The 12,882-nt window shown below is 42.9% G+C and overlaps 1 protein-coding gene across 1 annotated transcript in view; it reads left to right on the plus strand.

Annotated features, from left to right (window-relative positions):
* Nucleotides 1-12,882, plus strand: part of COL9A1 (collagen type IX alpha 1 chain) — a 297,653-nt gene that overhangs the window by 243,289 nt on the left and 41,482 nt on the right. Inside the window, exons 31-35 of the mRNA XM_069235721.1 lie at nt 6,118-6,153; nt 6,310-6,354; nt 9,572-9,604; nt 12,580-12,726; nt 12,817-12,871. Of these exons, the coding sequence (XP_069091822.1) occupies nt 6,118-6,153; nt 6,310-6,354; nt 9,572-9,604; nt 12,580-12,726; nt 12,817-12,871 (316 nt within the window). The remainder of the gene's footprint in view (nt 1-6,117; nt 6,154-6,309; nt 6,355-9,571; nt 9,605-12,579; nt 12,727-12,816; nt 12,872-12,882) is intronic.

Here is a 12,882-nt window from a genome sequence, read left to right on the forward strand (position 1 = left end):
TCCAACAAAGATAAAAACAATCTGTTTTACAAAAAGAATATGATGGTGATAGATTATGATGGAAACGGATGCAGTCAGCACCAGATGGTGGGTGAGCAAAAGGGAGTAGGATCAGGGAAGTCACTTTTAGGGCTCCCAGGACCTCAGAAACAGTACTTAGGGATCAGAACTCACTCCTACGGAGGCCACCATTAGGGTCCCTTCCACTTCCAGTTCCACTTCCAGTTGCTACTGGTCAGCTGGGTATTTCAGGAAAAATGCCTCTTGCAGCTTGTTGTGTCCCTGTAGACACATATAGGTTAATCAACTTACCCTTGTTGTCTACTACTTTGTCCTGAGTACAAGTGGGAGCAGGTCCAGCCCTTCAGATCTCTACACAGGTCTGAAATAGCAGGAGCAGTCCTCTTCTGTTCTTCTCAGTATTCTGATGAGCTCTGGGTGAGGTGCTACCTTTCTAGGTTTTATTAGCCAATGAGAAGGGGTGACACCTGGGCACTCCCTAATCAATGAGAAAAAAGTTCCCAGAGACAACCCTTCCCACTTCTGCAGCACATCATGTTGTTGTGTTTAGAGAAATGATCAGCTCCTTCCTCTCCACCTACACAAAACTAGTTGTGGTACGTGCTCTCCTCCCAGTGGTCTGGTGCCAAGCTGACTACATTGGGCCTATGGAATAAAAGGCTTCTCTTCCCAAGGTCACTCTTAACTATGACTCAGCAGGCGTCACCCTGGACTATTTCAAGTTAATGAAGATCATGGATCCTTACCGGCTGTCCTGAGTTGATAACTCTCACCTATCCCAAATTCAGGTCTTCTTGTGAAAAAGCCTAAGCCATTGTTCCTGCTCTCTGAGCCGTTTTCACACTTCATCAAGGGGAAGCAGTGGCAGGGCCATTTGCCAGAAGGCTAATGCTAATTTACCCACTGGAGGCTCAGACAGGCAAAGTCTAAAACATTTTAAAAGTTACTTCATCTCAATTGTTTATAGAAATCTGAATTCACTTTTGAGCGTCATTTTCAATAACCATTAAAAAGAGTGTTTGAATTATTCCAGTATTCTCTTCCAAACAAGAGATAGCAGGGTTATGATTTTATTCTGAGCTCCATAGTCAGCTGCAGCCCCTTACAGTTAAAATAGATTTGGGGGAATAGCCACTCTTGGTACATGACAACATTAAATTCTTGCATGCATCACATTTAAATACTAGGCAGCCTTCCATATGGGCAACAAGACCTATTGAGGGGTAGCATATTTAATATTTAGAGAAGGGCCTTTTTCTGTCTAAAATGATTATATTGACAGGTTCATCTGCAGGTTTAAAAGCTGCAGGAGTCAGGCTACATAGGTAGTCCTGAAGTGTTGTCTTCCTTGTCAATCTAGTGGAGGGCACAACATATGCTGCAGTCCACAGATGACACTTAACCTTTTTCAAGCCATTAGGGTATTTCCACCACTATATATCATGGCCTTATCAGGACGTTAAATATGCCAATTAGGTGTTACAACACTTTTACCATGTTTTATGGGTGAGCACACATATACTGGGGATTGGACAGCTGACCCCCAGTGTGCGGACAGCAGCATCAAGGCAAAAATGTTGGGGTGACCACGCAAAAAGAGGTACTTTCTTATACACGCCATTGAATAAGAAGCTTGCAAGTGGGACTGATAAAGAAGCCAACCACAAATAAGCAATGGGCAGTCCCAAAGGTCACTAAACCTTTTGGTATTGTACTCAGCAGGGAATTTGACAACATACATCTGTAGCTGTCTGTAGGTGAGACTTAGGGCCTGATTCTGACCCTGGCGGTCTATGACCGCCAGGGTGGAGGCCGGGGGTAGCACCGCCAACAGGCTGGCGGTGCTACATGGGCAATTCTGACCGCGGCGGTACAGCCGCGGTCAGATACGGGAAACCGGCGGTGTACCGCCGGTTTCCCGCTGCCCAAGGGAATCCTCCATGGCGGCGCTGCAAGCAGCGCCACCATGGGGATTCCGACCCCCTTACCGCCAGCCTGGTTCTGGCGGTTTTGACCGCCAGAACCTGGCTGGCGGTAACGGGTGTCGTGGGGCCCCTGGGGGCCCCTGTAGTGCCCATGCCAATGGCATGGGCACTGCAGGGGCCCCCTAACAGGGCCCCACCAAGATTTTCAGTGTCTGCCACGCAGACACTGAAAATCACGACGGGTGCAACTGCACCCGTCGCACCCCTTCCACTCCGCCGGCTCCATTCGGAGCCGGCATCCTCATGGAAGGGTGTTTCCTGCTGGTCTTTTGACCGCGCAGCGGTATTCTGGAGGTTCCAGCCAGGCCGGCGGCTTCCGCCGCCGGCCGGGGTAAGAATGACCCCCTTAATACTAAAGGATTGCACAGTGGGATAGCCGATGGAGGCCGATAACATAAAAGAAGACAACAGAAGGAAAATATGCCCCTAACTTACTCACTAGAAATAATAAATGAATGAAACATTTTTTAGCAGAAATATTTCACGAGAAATACATTTCATAAAAAAAAACCTAGATCAGAAGATTCTCCCTCTAGTGGGACAAAAGTTTCCCTTTTTTCACTTTTTGGAACAATCTCACACTGCACATGCATCCTGGTGGGCATGTCATACATTTTCCAGAGGAAGAGTGACAGTATAATATACGACTCAATGAATGGTGTAACGTTTTGGAAAACAGTTATTTCGGGATCAAAAAGTGAAATCCACCAATTTACCATGGTGCAGTATAAGAATATCTCATCACATATTAGTTTCTAGCATCATCTGAAACAGTTGCTCCTGTCAATGCCCTTCACTTACTTTTTCACCTTGCAAGATCACTACTCATTTCTCGCCTTATACCCTCCCATGTTAACTGTTATAACATCGCAACTGTCTTCTGTTGCTCCTTCTTTCCACAAAAAACATGTTTCCCTCATGCTCAGTACAATCTTTCTCTATCATTTATCCACTATACCCAGTTTCAAGTCTTTTCTCAATATCCTTTTGTCCTCTATTGCTCTTTCACCCTTTTCCCCTGTTCCTGTGCAATACTCTTGCATAGCGTTGTTTATTTAGATAGCCTTGTGGTAGCACAGGTGCGTAAATACATACATAAGAAAGTAAGAGTACATAAGATCAGGTATGTAAAGATGGATGACTGAAAAGGGCACCATCTTCTGGGTGTGTATTACAACAGTTAACCTCACCCCCAATCTTTTACATAATTAGCTCAGTGGTTGATATGGCAATGCATGAACCATGTGTCCTCAGTATAATACACTCAGTTAAAACCATAGACTTGGATAGATCCCTGACTGATCAGACTCGAAAGTTCCAATATAAACCATTCCTCACTCTTCACAGCAAACACTTCCCAGAACCAACCACTTTCTCCTTCTCAAAGTAGGTAAACCAGACAGACATCTATAATACAACAAATGCACTGCACTCACCCCAGAGAAAGGTGGAACTGCCCGGCTTCTCTTGTATGCCCTACAATCAAATATTGCAAAACACTAGCTGCAACCGCAACTAGGAAGAAGTGGAAATCGAAATGAAAAGCCTCCAACAGATGGTTAAGCAAAGTGAAAGATTTAAAAAAAAATGTTCTATCTTGTGAAACAAATGGTGGAAAACCAGGTTACTTGACAAAAAGATGCAACAACACATTTAACTACAATCCAGTTAAATGGAACACAAAGCCCAATCTGTATCATAGTCCATGCCACCTAACAAACAGTTTGATCTAATTTAAACTCCAAAACATGTGGCCTGCAAATCTAGCAGCATTCTTCCCTTACCCCATAGATTCCATAAAATCCATAAATCTGTGTTGCAATTACAATAAGCACCAGACTCTCCCTCTTCCTTATCTTTTGTAAGCACCTGTACATGCCCTAGGAAATTTCACTAGGCTCACACCCAACATCTTGTAGGGGTCAGGCTCTGCCACCCAGTGAGTCACAGGGTACTGCTCCCCGACATCTCCCTAGGACCTACTCAGTCACATTGCCAGACATCAGTGACACAAACTCAGCCTCGATGGGTATAGCAACTCCCGAAAACCAGGAGCTATGAATCTTTTTGAAAACTTTGGGCTCTAAAGGCACCCTCCAATTCGTATGTCAACATATTTCAGGTTGTATAAAAATAAATAAATAAATAATATAAATACGAAATAAAATTTGAAGGCACAATGCCCCATTCATCTATATGGTCACTGAACACGTCAGTGAGTTGCACAAGATCATTGTTAAGTTTCGTTGTTGTTGTTTTATGCAATTTATGAATGGTCTCTGTGCATATGTCTACATCAGGGGGTAAGCCATTGCAGAATCACCTCTAGCTGTTTACCTTGATGTTGGTATACGTTTTGTCCTTCGAAGTAACAATATTTACAGCTTATTTGGAAAGTTATAGTTGGAAGCAGTTATCAAACTTTCACACAATGCAACACAGGAAGGGACCGTGCAGTGCTGTGTTGAATGAGAAAGAGAGGGCAGGAATGTGCCATATTTAACATCATATGGTGATTCCCGTCCCCTCCTTGTGCTGGGTGCACTTTTGGCTGCCTAGCTCCAAAGCAGATACTCTTGCAGCATAGTGTAAGGATTATTTTTGTGCCGGAAGGGACACATCCCTGCACAAAACAATTCCTTGAGGCTTTTTCTGTGTGCACTGTAGAATACACCACATGTAGAAAGAGGGAAAAACTAGGAGAAATAAAGATTTTTTACCCTGTTACACCTACCCAGGGAAGGTATAGCATTTTGAAGCATGTCCCAGGTTTCACACTCATGGTAAATCTAGGAATGCGCCAAAATCTATGGGTGGATGAATGAGAACCGCCAATGCTCCATCCATGTAATCCCCCCCTGGGGCAGATTAACACAAAGCACCCACTTGAGCGGCCTTCCATTTACCAAGAACTGGAGGACCACGCAAGGTGGCCTTGTGTGGCTTGGTAAATCTATCCTTAGTGTTACATTGCCGTTGCCATACCTTGTGTGACACAAGGGCAATGCAACACTTTGATAAATTTAGCCCTATGCCTTTTGAGATCTGGGTAATAATGCTGGTAAACCTAATGCATACTGAAATGGTTGCTTGAGTAACATTTTCAACAAATTACTCAATTTAATTCCTATGTAACTGCCAGATCCCATCTCCACAGTAATCATTCTGGTAAACAGTAAAAGGAAGCGTTTGGCGTAAAAAACGTCCTTCCTTCAGCTTAGAAAGCTGCTGCAGCAGAAAGTAATTTGAGGGATTGATGAGGGAAGGAGATGATTATGAGTGGAATTTACGAAGACAAGAATTTATGAGGGTTTGAAGTAAAGAAGGAATGGTCTGAAGAGCCTCTTAACAGTGACACCAAGATTAAAGGTTTCCACTAACTGACATTTGTACCGAGTTCCCCCATTTGGCCAGTGCCTGGACGAACTCAACATACCATACCATACAAATGCCTCTGTCCTCCTTAAGAAACAATATAACCTAGGCCCATATTTATACTTTTTTAGCGCCGCATTTGCATAGTTTTTTGATGCAAAATCGGCGCAAACTTACAAAATACAACCGTATTTTGTAAATTTGCACCTCTTTTGCGTAAAAAAATGACGCAAATGCAGCGCTAAAAAAGTATAAATATGGGCCCTATTGTCTTAACATTTTTCTACTTATATATAGCAGGTCTACATAAAACCAATATGCACAGTGTCTTGTACATGTTGTTTCTGTGATTGTTACAGAAAACCCCTGTAATGTCAGTGCACTAAAGCCATAGCTCAAAACATCAGTCACAACTCCTGTACAATATCCCTTGGGGTACACCGTCACAACCACAACAAGCATCTATTACCAAGGCCTGCTGGTTTACTCATATACACGAGCACCACAGAGGCATGGATGATGCCTGCAAAGACACAAAGTAAGTAGTTGGTTACCATCTGAAGACCACTATGGCAACTGCCCAGAAGAGTGTGTTTGGAAGCCACTGCAAGCAGCACTTGGTTCAACTCTTGAGGAATGCTAACATTAGAAATTAACATTCTCAGATTTATAATCTGTGTTGCCGTGTTGTAAAGTGTCTTTATTGATTTGTTCTGGTTTGTCATTTTCTGTTTAGGGTGGAGTAGGTGAGCCAGGCCCCTCAGGAGAACAGGTGGGTGTTTTGTGTGTGTTTTGTGCTACACAGTATTTTTGAACTCCTCTGACTTGGACACATCAATATAATCGTAGCCATAAACTTTAGTCAAGAAACCGATAAATGAAGTCCCGAGTCGATGCTAAAAATTTGTTTTCAACATTTGTTGTGTAGGGGGCAGCCGGTGAAGAAGGAATTGCTGGTGAAAAAGGCGATCAGGTAAGATTACTCCTTTCTTATTTTCTACCTTAATTCTTTGCTTTTGTTCCTTCCTTTATGCCATCCTTCTTTTTCTTCCCTAATTAATTTATTTTTTACGTTGGTCCTTCCTTTCCTCTTTCCTTCTTCCATTCCTTATTTCTTCCCTTTCTCCCCTCATTTCCTCCCTTTATTTCGTTTTGCTTCTATTTCTTTCGTTCTTTGTTTCTTCCTCTCTTTTTTGCTTTTGCTCGCTCCCTTCTCCTGGCCCTTCCTCGTTCCTTTCTCCTTCACTTCTTCCATCCTGTCTTCCTTCGGGTTTTCTTTCGCTCTTATTTATGCATATGGGTGCATTCAAGCAGATTTGGGGATCCCAGTTTAGCTCTGAACATGGGTTACTTGCAGAATGTGCGCCCCAGCACTCCTCTTTGAAAAAAACTTTACTTTAAAATACACAGGCAGCCTTCTGTCCTTTGTTGCAAAACCTATAGTGGACTTCCGGGAAGAGGAAAGGATGCCACTGTAGGGGTGGTGCAGGCGCAGGCAACATTGACTCTTTCCTGAGAGAAGCCCTACTAGGGGGCTTGAGGTGCTCTGCGTGGAACCAGTCACTGCAAGCAGAGAGGCTGTGTCGGTGCCGACTTGCATAGTGCAGGGTCGGTGCTTCTGTAAGGTGAGTAAGGCTCCTTAGGGTGACACCTAGTGGTAATATTGAAATATTACACAATGCCTGCAAAGCTGCTTTTTTCAGTGCACGTGAAGCACTAAAGACAAAATCATGGTTCACCAGGAGCGCCGCAAACCCTCACAAGGGTACCTTACAGAGGCTGGAATTACAACCACGGCTGGAATTACCACCACAATTGCCGGTGTCGCTCTGCGACTGCAAGCCAGTGCTTGGAGCTCATTGCCTGTGCTTTCTACCGGCACTCTATTAAACAATTAAGGTACGTTCAAAATAGTTGCACGAATGCCTTGTTGCATAAAGAGGCCAATTGACGAAGCTTCTTTTCTTCCTTTTAAACAAGGGGTCATATTTACAAGCTCCTCGCACCTCACTAGCGTCATTTTTTTGTTGTTGCACTAATGTGGCATTAAGGAGGCAATATCCACGCCACTTTGTAACCCCTTTTGCCATATTATGCCTGGGCCAGGCATAATGGCCCAGATTTGCAGGAAAGTGGTGCATCGGTCCGATGCACCACTTTACTTGTGTCACCCTTGCCCCACCTAATGACACCATGGTGCGCCGTATTTACAATACGGCACGCCATGCCGTACTTAGGGCAATGGTGTCATAATATATGACACTATTTTGACGCTTTGCAGCATTTGTGCATAAATTATGGCGCTACTGCAGCAAAGCACTAGGGAGGCCCATAGGCTACTATGGGTCTGTCACTTTAACGCCTGCCCTGTGCAGGCGTTCAAAATGTTGGAAAAAATTACACACTGATCTACTGTGCTTTTTTCTGGGCCTTCTAACCAGGGACACCCCGCTTGCATACACTATGCCTGGCGCAGGCAAAATGTGGTGCAAGGGGTTACAAAGCGGCACAATGCAAGCATTGCGCCACTTTCTTAATATGGGGCTGAGGACTGGTCTCCTTAATGCCACATTAGCATAAAAAAATGACTCTAATGTGGCACAAGGAGGTGCAAGGGCCTTGTAAATCTGGTCCAATGTATTCAAGGGGGGCATTTCTACGCAGGAAGGCCCAAAAATATGGCACAGTGAAATTTACAAGGTTTCACTGCACCATTTTTGGTGTAATATTTAATGCCTGCTCAGGGCAGGCGTTAAAATGATGCACCCATAATCTCCTATTGGCCTCCCTGTGCTTTGCTGGACTAACGTCAACATATTTTGGGCTAGTGAAACAAAGAGCCACAATAGCGCCACAAATGTTGACACTATTGTGGTATTGCCCACCTTGGTGCACCGTATTGTAAATACGGCGCACCCATGGTGCCGTTAGGGGGGCGGAAGAAAAATGGTGTATGAATGCTAATGCGCCACTTTCTTGTAAATAGGCCCCATGGTTACCTAAAAGACTTTTTTCTGTAGACATATTAAACCGTACTTGCTGATGCTAGGTTGAAGTGGGTAAGACGATAATGGTCTCAGCCTGTCTAAATTAACTTTTGATACATAACTCTCAATTCTCCCTTCGAATCCCCCCTTTCCAGTGAGTGCCATGTGCACATTCTGTACAAAGACCCTTTTAATTAAACATGGGGAGTCGCTCACCCATGGATATTAGAGGGGATCCTGATGTACCTGATTGTCGTTGACAAATCTTAAGCAAAAAGATGATAAGCAGTAGCCAGTAGAGATTATTAAAATTAAGATAAGAGAATACGTAAATAAATAATTAGACTTCGAGCAGACTTGAACGTGGAGGGTCAGGGGAAATGTTCTCTTCATTTATAAAGAAAAGACTTTGAAAGCATTTCTTTTCATATTATAAGTTATTTTTCGCCCTTGGTGCAGATGCTAATTAATGGCCTACGTTGGCGGAGCAAATACCATAAATTCCATTCTCTAGCTTCAAGAACAATTTTTTCTCTATTTCTTGCCCTCTCCCAGAGACTGCAGGGATGCTTAATTGCCTTCTTACTGGGGAGGTGAGGGAAGAGGGGGGGGGGGGCAGTAATACACTTATATAGTTGGTGTATACTGCCATCTAGTGGCTTTTTCCTTTTAAGGCATCCTGGAGACTTTTAGATAGTAATTCGCTATTAGTCTTTTTGATGGCAACTGTACTTACTTGCCATTAATCAGTTGTTTAAAGACACTTAAATTATTTTGTTCCCAGAGAAATATCAACTATTAGAAAATGAAACTTTGATGGTATAGCGGCAAGAAATGTGTTCTGTTATTATTCGTAGTTTACCATTTGTCTGCCAGGCAAGAGTGCCTTCTCAACTTGTTGCGAGAGTGAGTGTTTCAGCAGCTTGGTGCTTCTGCCTTTTGCCCTTTTGTATCTTGTACATACTGAAGGGCTGAAACGCATGACTTTTTGCAATGAAAACATCTGTTCTGATATGTTCTGCTGTACCATCACGAAGATACAAGGGAAAGGGATCCATATGCAATGAGTGAAAATTCATTCATTTACCGTAGAAGTTAAAACAGTAACATTTCCTCTAAATTGAAATAATCTGTATCTCTGCACATCTTATTGGGCATAAGGCAAACGTAAATTCTGAAATATTTGTTCTTAAATTTGCTCAGGGTGATGTCGGACCTCCTGGTGCCAAAGGCTCTGTAAGTACATTAGATGATATTTCAGTAAAAATTATTGTGATGCACTACACTGCAATGCTTGTTTTATAAGTGTTTCAGTGTTAAGACCCGTGTATCAAAAACCTTGAAAATTGTAATTATAATGTACATGTGGTATAACCTATAAACTTGGACAATCTGCACTAAGAGCTTGTGTTCACAGGGTAAATGGGTGCAATTATGGCACAGACTAGGCAGGGTTAACAGCCCTGGGGGTTTTAGGCATCTTTGAAAGGGAAGGCTTAGATGGATATCAAAAAATGATCGGTGGAACAGAAGAATGTCTTATAGCACATTGGTTATACTGGCAGACAGTGCCTTACTGGCCATAGCAGGCATCGAACGTTTCCCTGGGAGGCTTGACGGGCGGGGGCCGGTTTTGTTACTGGTGGCCGATCTTGCAATGGTGCTGCAATATCGCCTCCTGGTAACAAAAGCAGCAATCCAGCATAACCCAGTCACCCTCCATTCCAGCCTGCACTTGGCATGTCTGAAAAAATTGCCAGGGCTGCTTTGGGTTCCCAGTCCGGCCCTGCTGCCAGACAATGAGTTTATAAAGAATATTCAGTGGGCGTTTCTCAGCCGTTCCTTTGGAAAATACCTGTATGTCTCTGGATAGAGCTCCATTTGAATATCCTTGAAGAACACCATTGTTTGTTAAAGACTTGTGGGAGGACAGCCAGAGTTCATAACCATATGCTTGGAGTCAGCATGTGTGTTTTTTAAAGATTTCTTTTAGAGCACATAGTCAGAACACCATGATAGACCGGATTTTTTCCCATAAACCTGGGCCCATATTTATACTTTTTTAGCGCCGTATTTGCGTCGTTTTTCTATGCAAAATCGGTGCAAACTTACAAAATACAATTGTAGGGCCTAATTTATACTTTTTTAGTGCCACATTTGCATAATTTTTTGACTCAAAAGCGGCGCAAACTAACAAAATATAATTGAATTTTGTAAGTGTGCGCCGCTTTTGCATAAAAAAATGACGCAAATGCGGTGCTAAAAAAGTATAAATGTGGGCTGTTTTTTGTAAGTTTGCGCTGAGTCGCGTTCACATCCCGGGAGCCACTGTAATGCTAGAGACAAAGAACTCCTGAGTTGGGAATAAGTCCCAATGTACTCTTAGTCTGATCTGTCCTGAAGAATTTGCTCTGGGCTGCTATTGCTATGTGTCTTCACTCATCCCGTGAAATAACTCGAGTCCCTATTTAGATGTCAGATGGTGAGATTGAACTGCAGGGGCAGATGGAGGAGAGAAATAATGGTGGCTTGATCCTGCTCTTAGTTTTCAGGGTCAAACACTAATGCGGCTGTCACAGCATTACTCTGCGGAAATGACATACACATCACCATTCCTGAGAGAAAATTTTAATTCTCTTGAGACCTTAAATAAATCTTGTCAGATTTCAGCGAGGTTAGTCTGGCTGTTTATTTGAAACAGTAAAAGAGAGAATGCTATATTCTACTTCTGGTACATAATAACTATAGAAAACCAATATCTGTGCCTGCCATGTCCCAATTGTAATCTGCAATAGCCACCAGGCCTTCTTTCAAGCCTCTTGCACGTGGTGTTGTAATCATACCAAAATCAGTGTTCACACTTGAAAAATAAATTATCAATTTTATGTCAAAAGTACCTAAATGTCTTAATCTGAGCTTGGCACGCCATTCTTGTTTAACCAGCTCATATTCCACTGCTCACAAGTTGTACATTTCTCATTTTGAGAGGTGAAAGCTCTGGAGATAAATTCCAAAACTTTTTAAGTTGGAAATTCTCTTCCAGTAAAAACCCTTGAAATCTGTTGTTTAAAGTAGATATAATATCAGAAAAGGGTGCAGCCAGGTGGTTCTTTTTCTAAAATATTCCAAGTATGATAACACTGCACTTCACAGAGATGAATAAAACTCATGGCTCAGATCTGAGTAAGTTTCGTTTGTTTTAAAATATCAGTTTAGCCAAATAAATTAATTAGTTTATTCAGCAATGCCTGCCCTGTCGAATAGTGTTTATTCGTGAAGCGGGCCTATAGCGGTGTAAAATGTGCCTAGAGAAGCAAGTGTTATCTTTATATATTTATGACTCATGGTGTCTACTAGTCAAGAACTGTGATTGAGGCAGCAAATGGGAGATGCTTATTTTGTTCCCTTATTTTGGCTTTGAGTATTATTTTTCTCTTCCTTTTGGAACTCAGAGAAACATATATCAGAGACCACCAGAAAGACGTAGCATCCATGACAATTAGCAAGGATAAGCGTCCTTCAGTTCCTTGCCCGGTAAGAGCAAACACTTCTGGCAAGAACCTGCACAGTGTTGCCGTTTAAGGCATGGATTCTAATTTCCGCCAAAGCCGTTCTGCAGGCAACAAAAAACATTCAAAGGAAAGGAAAAAAGCAATATTATTTCTACCTTCCAAATCTTATCTCCGTCAAAACCAAAATGAGGACATTTCATTATCATTGAACACTTTAATTCTTTTATCAGAATTTACAATTATACTAGAACATTGGAATGTTGGCAGCTCCATTGGAGACAATGGAGTGCTCCGGGCTTTTACTGGTCGGTAAAAGCCCGGAGCCAACATTCCAATGTTCTCTTTGTTCACAGCAACAGCTGTGATCAAAGCCTCACGGAGCCCGAGGGGATTTTAACCCCCTCGGGCTTCATGAGGAATTTATTTTATTTAATAGAACATTCTGCCCTGAGTGGCAGATTGTTCTAATAGCCTTAGAACCCGCCGTAGCGGCTCGGGCCTTTAACGCGGGAGCAAGCCTTTAATGGCCGGTAGAGCCCGCTACGGCGGGTTCTAAGGCTATATTGTACACACAGGGCTACTATACTTAATCATTTTTTAAAGTTCTGCAATAGATGTGCATTCTGTTGTCAATGCTGAAATAATATCATGGTGCATGTCTCAGATGCAGTGTCTAATGTGCAATAACTGCTTTTTTAGACTGGAAATCCTGGTGAACCTGGCAACCGTGGCCCTGAGGGAAGTCGTGGGCAGCCTGGCATTGAAGGGCCCCAAGGATCGCCTGGACCGCGTGGTATGCAGGGTGAACAAGGAGTTCCTGGGCTTCCAGGAAGTCAGGGTCCAGCTGTAAGTAGAATTTTACTAGGACATACTTAATTTTAGATGCTATCATTTACTTTGTTATATAGTACATGTTGATTTTGTTTTGTACCTTAGGGCAGAGAACCGAGTGATCAGCATATTAGGCAAGTCTGCATGAGAGTGATGCAAGGTAAGAGCTTT

The sequence above is a fragment of the Pleurodeles waltl genome, chromosome 5, assembly GCF_031143425.1.
Source record: "Pleurodeles waltl isolate 20211129_DDA chromosome 5, aPleWal1.hap1.20221129, whole genome shotgun sequence".
Lineage (NCBI taxonomy): Eukaryota > Metazoa > Chordata > Amphibia > Caudata > Salamandridae > Pleurodeles > Pleurodeles waltl.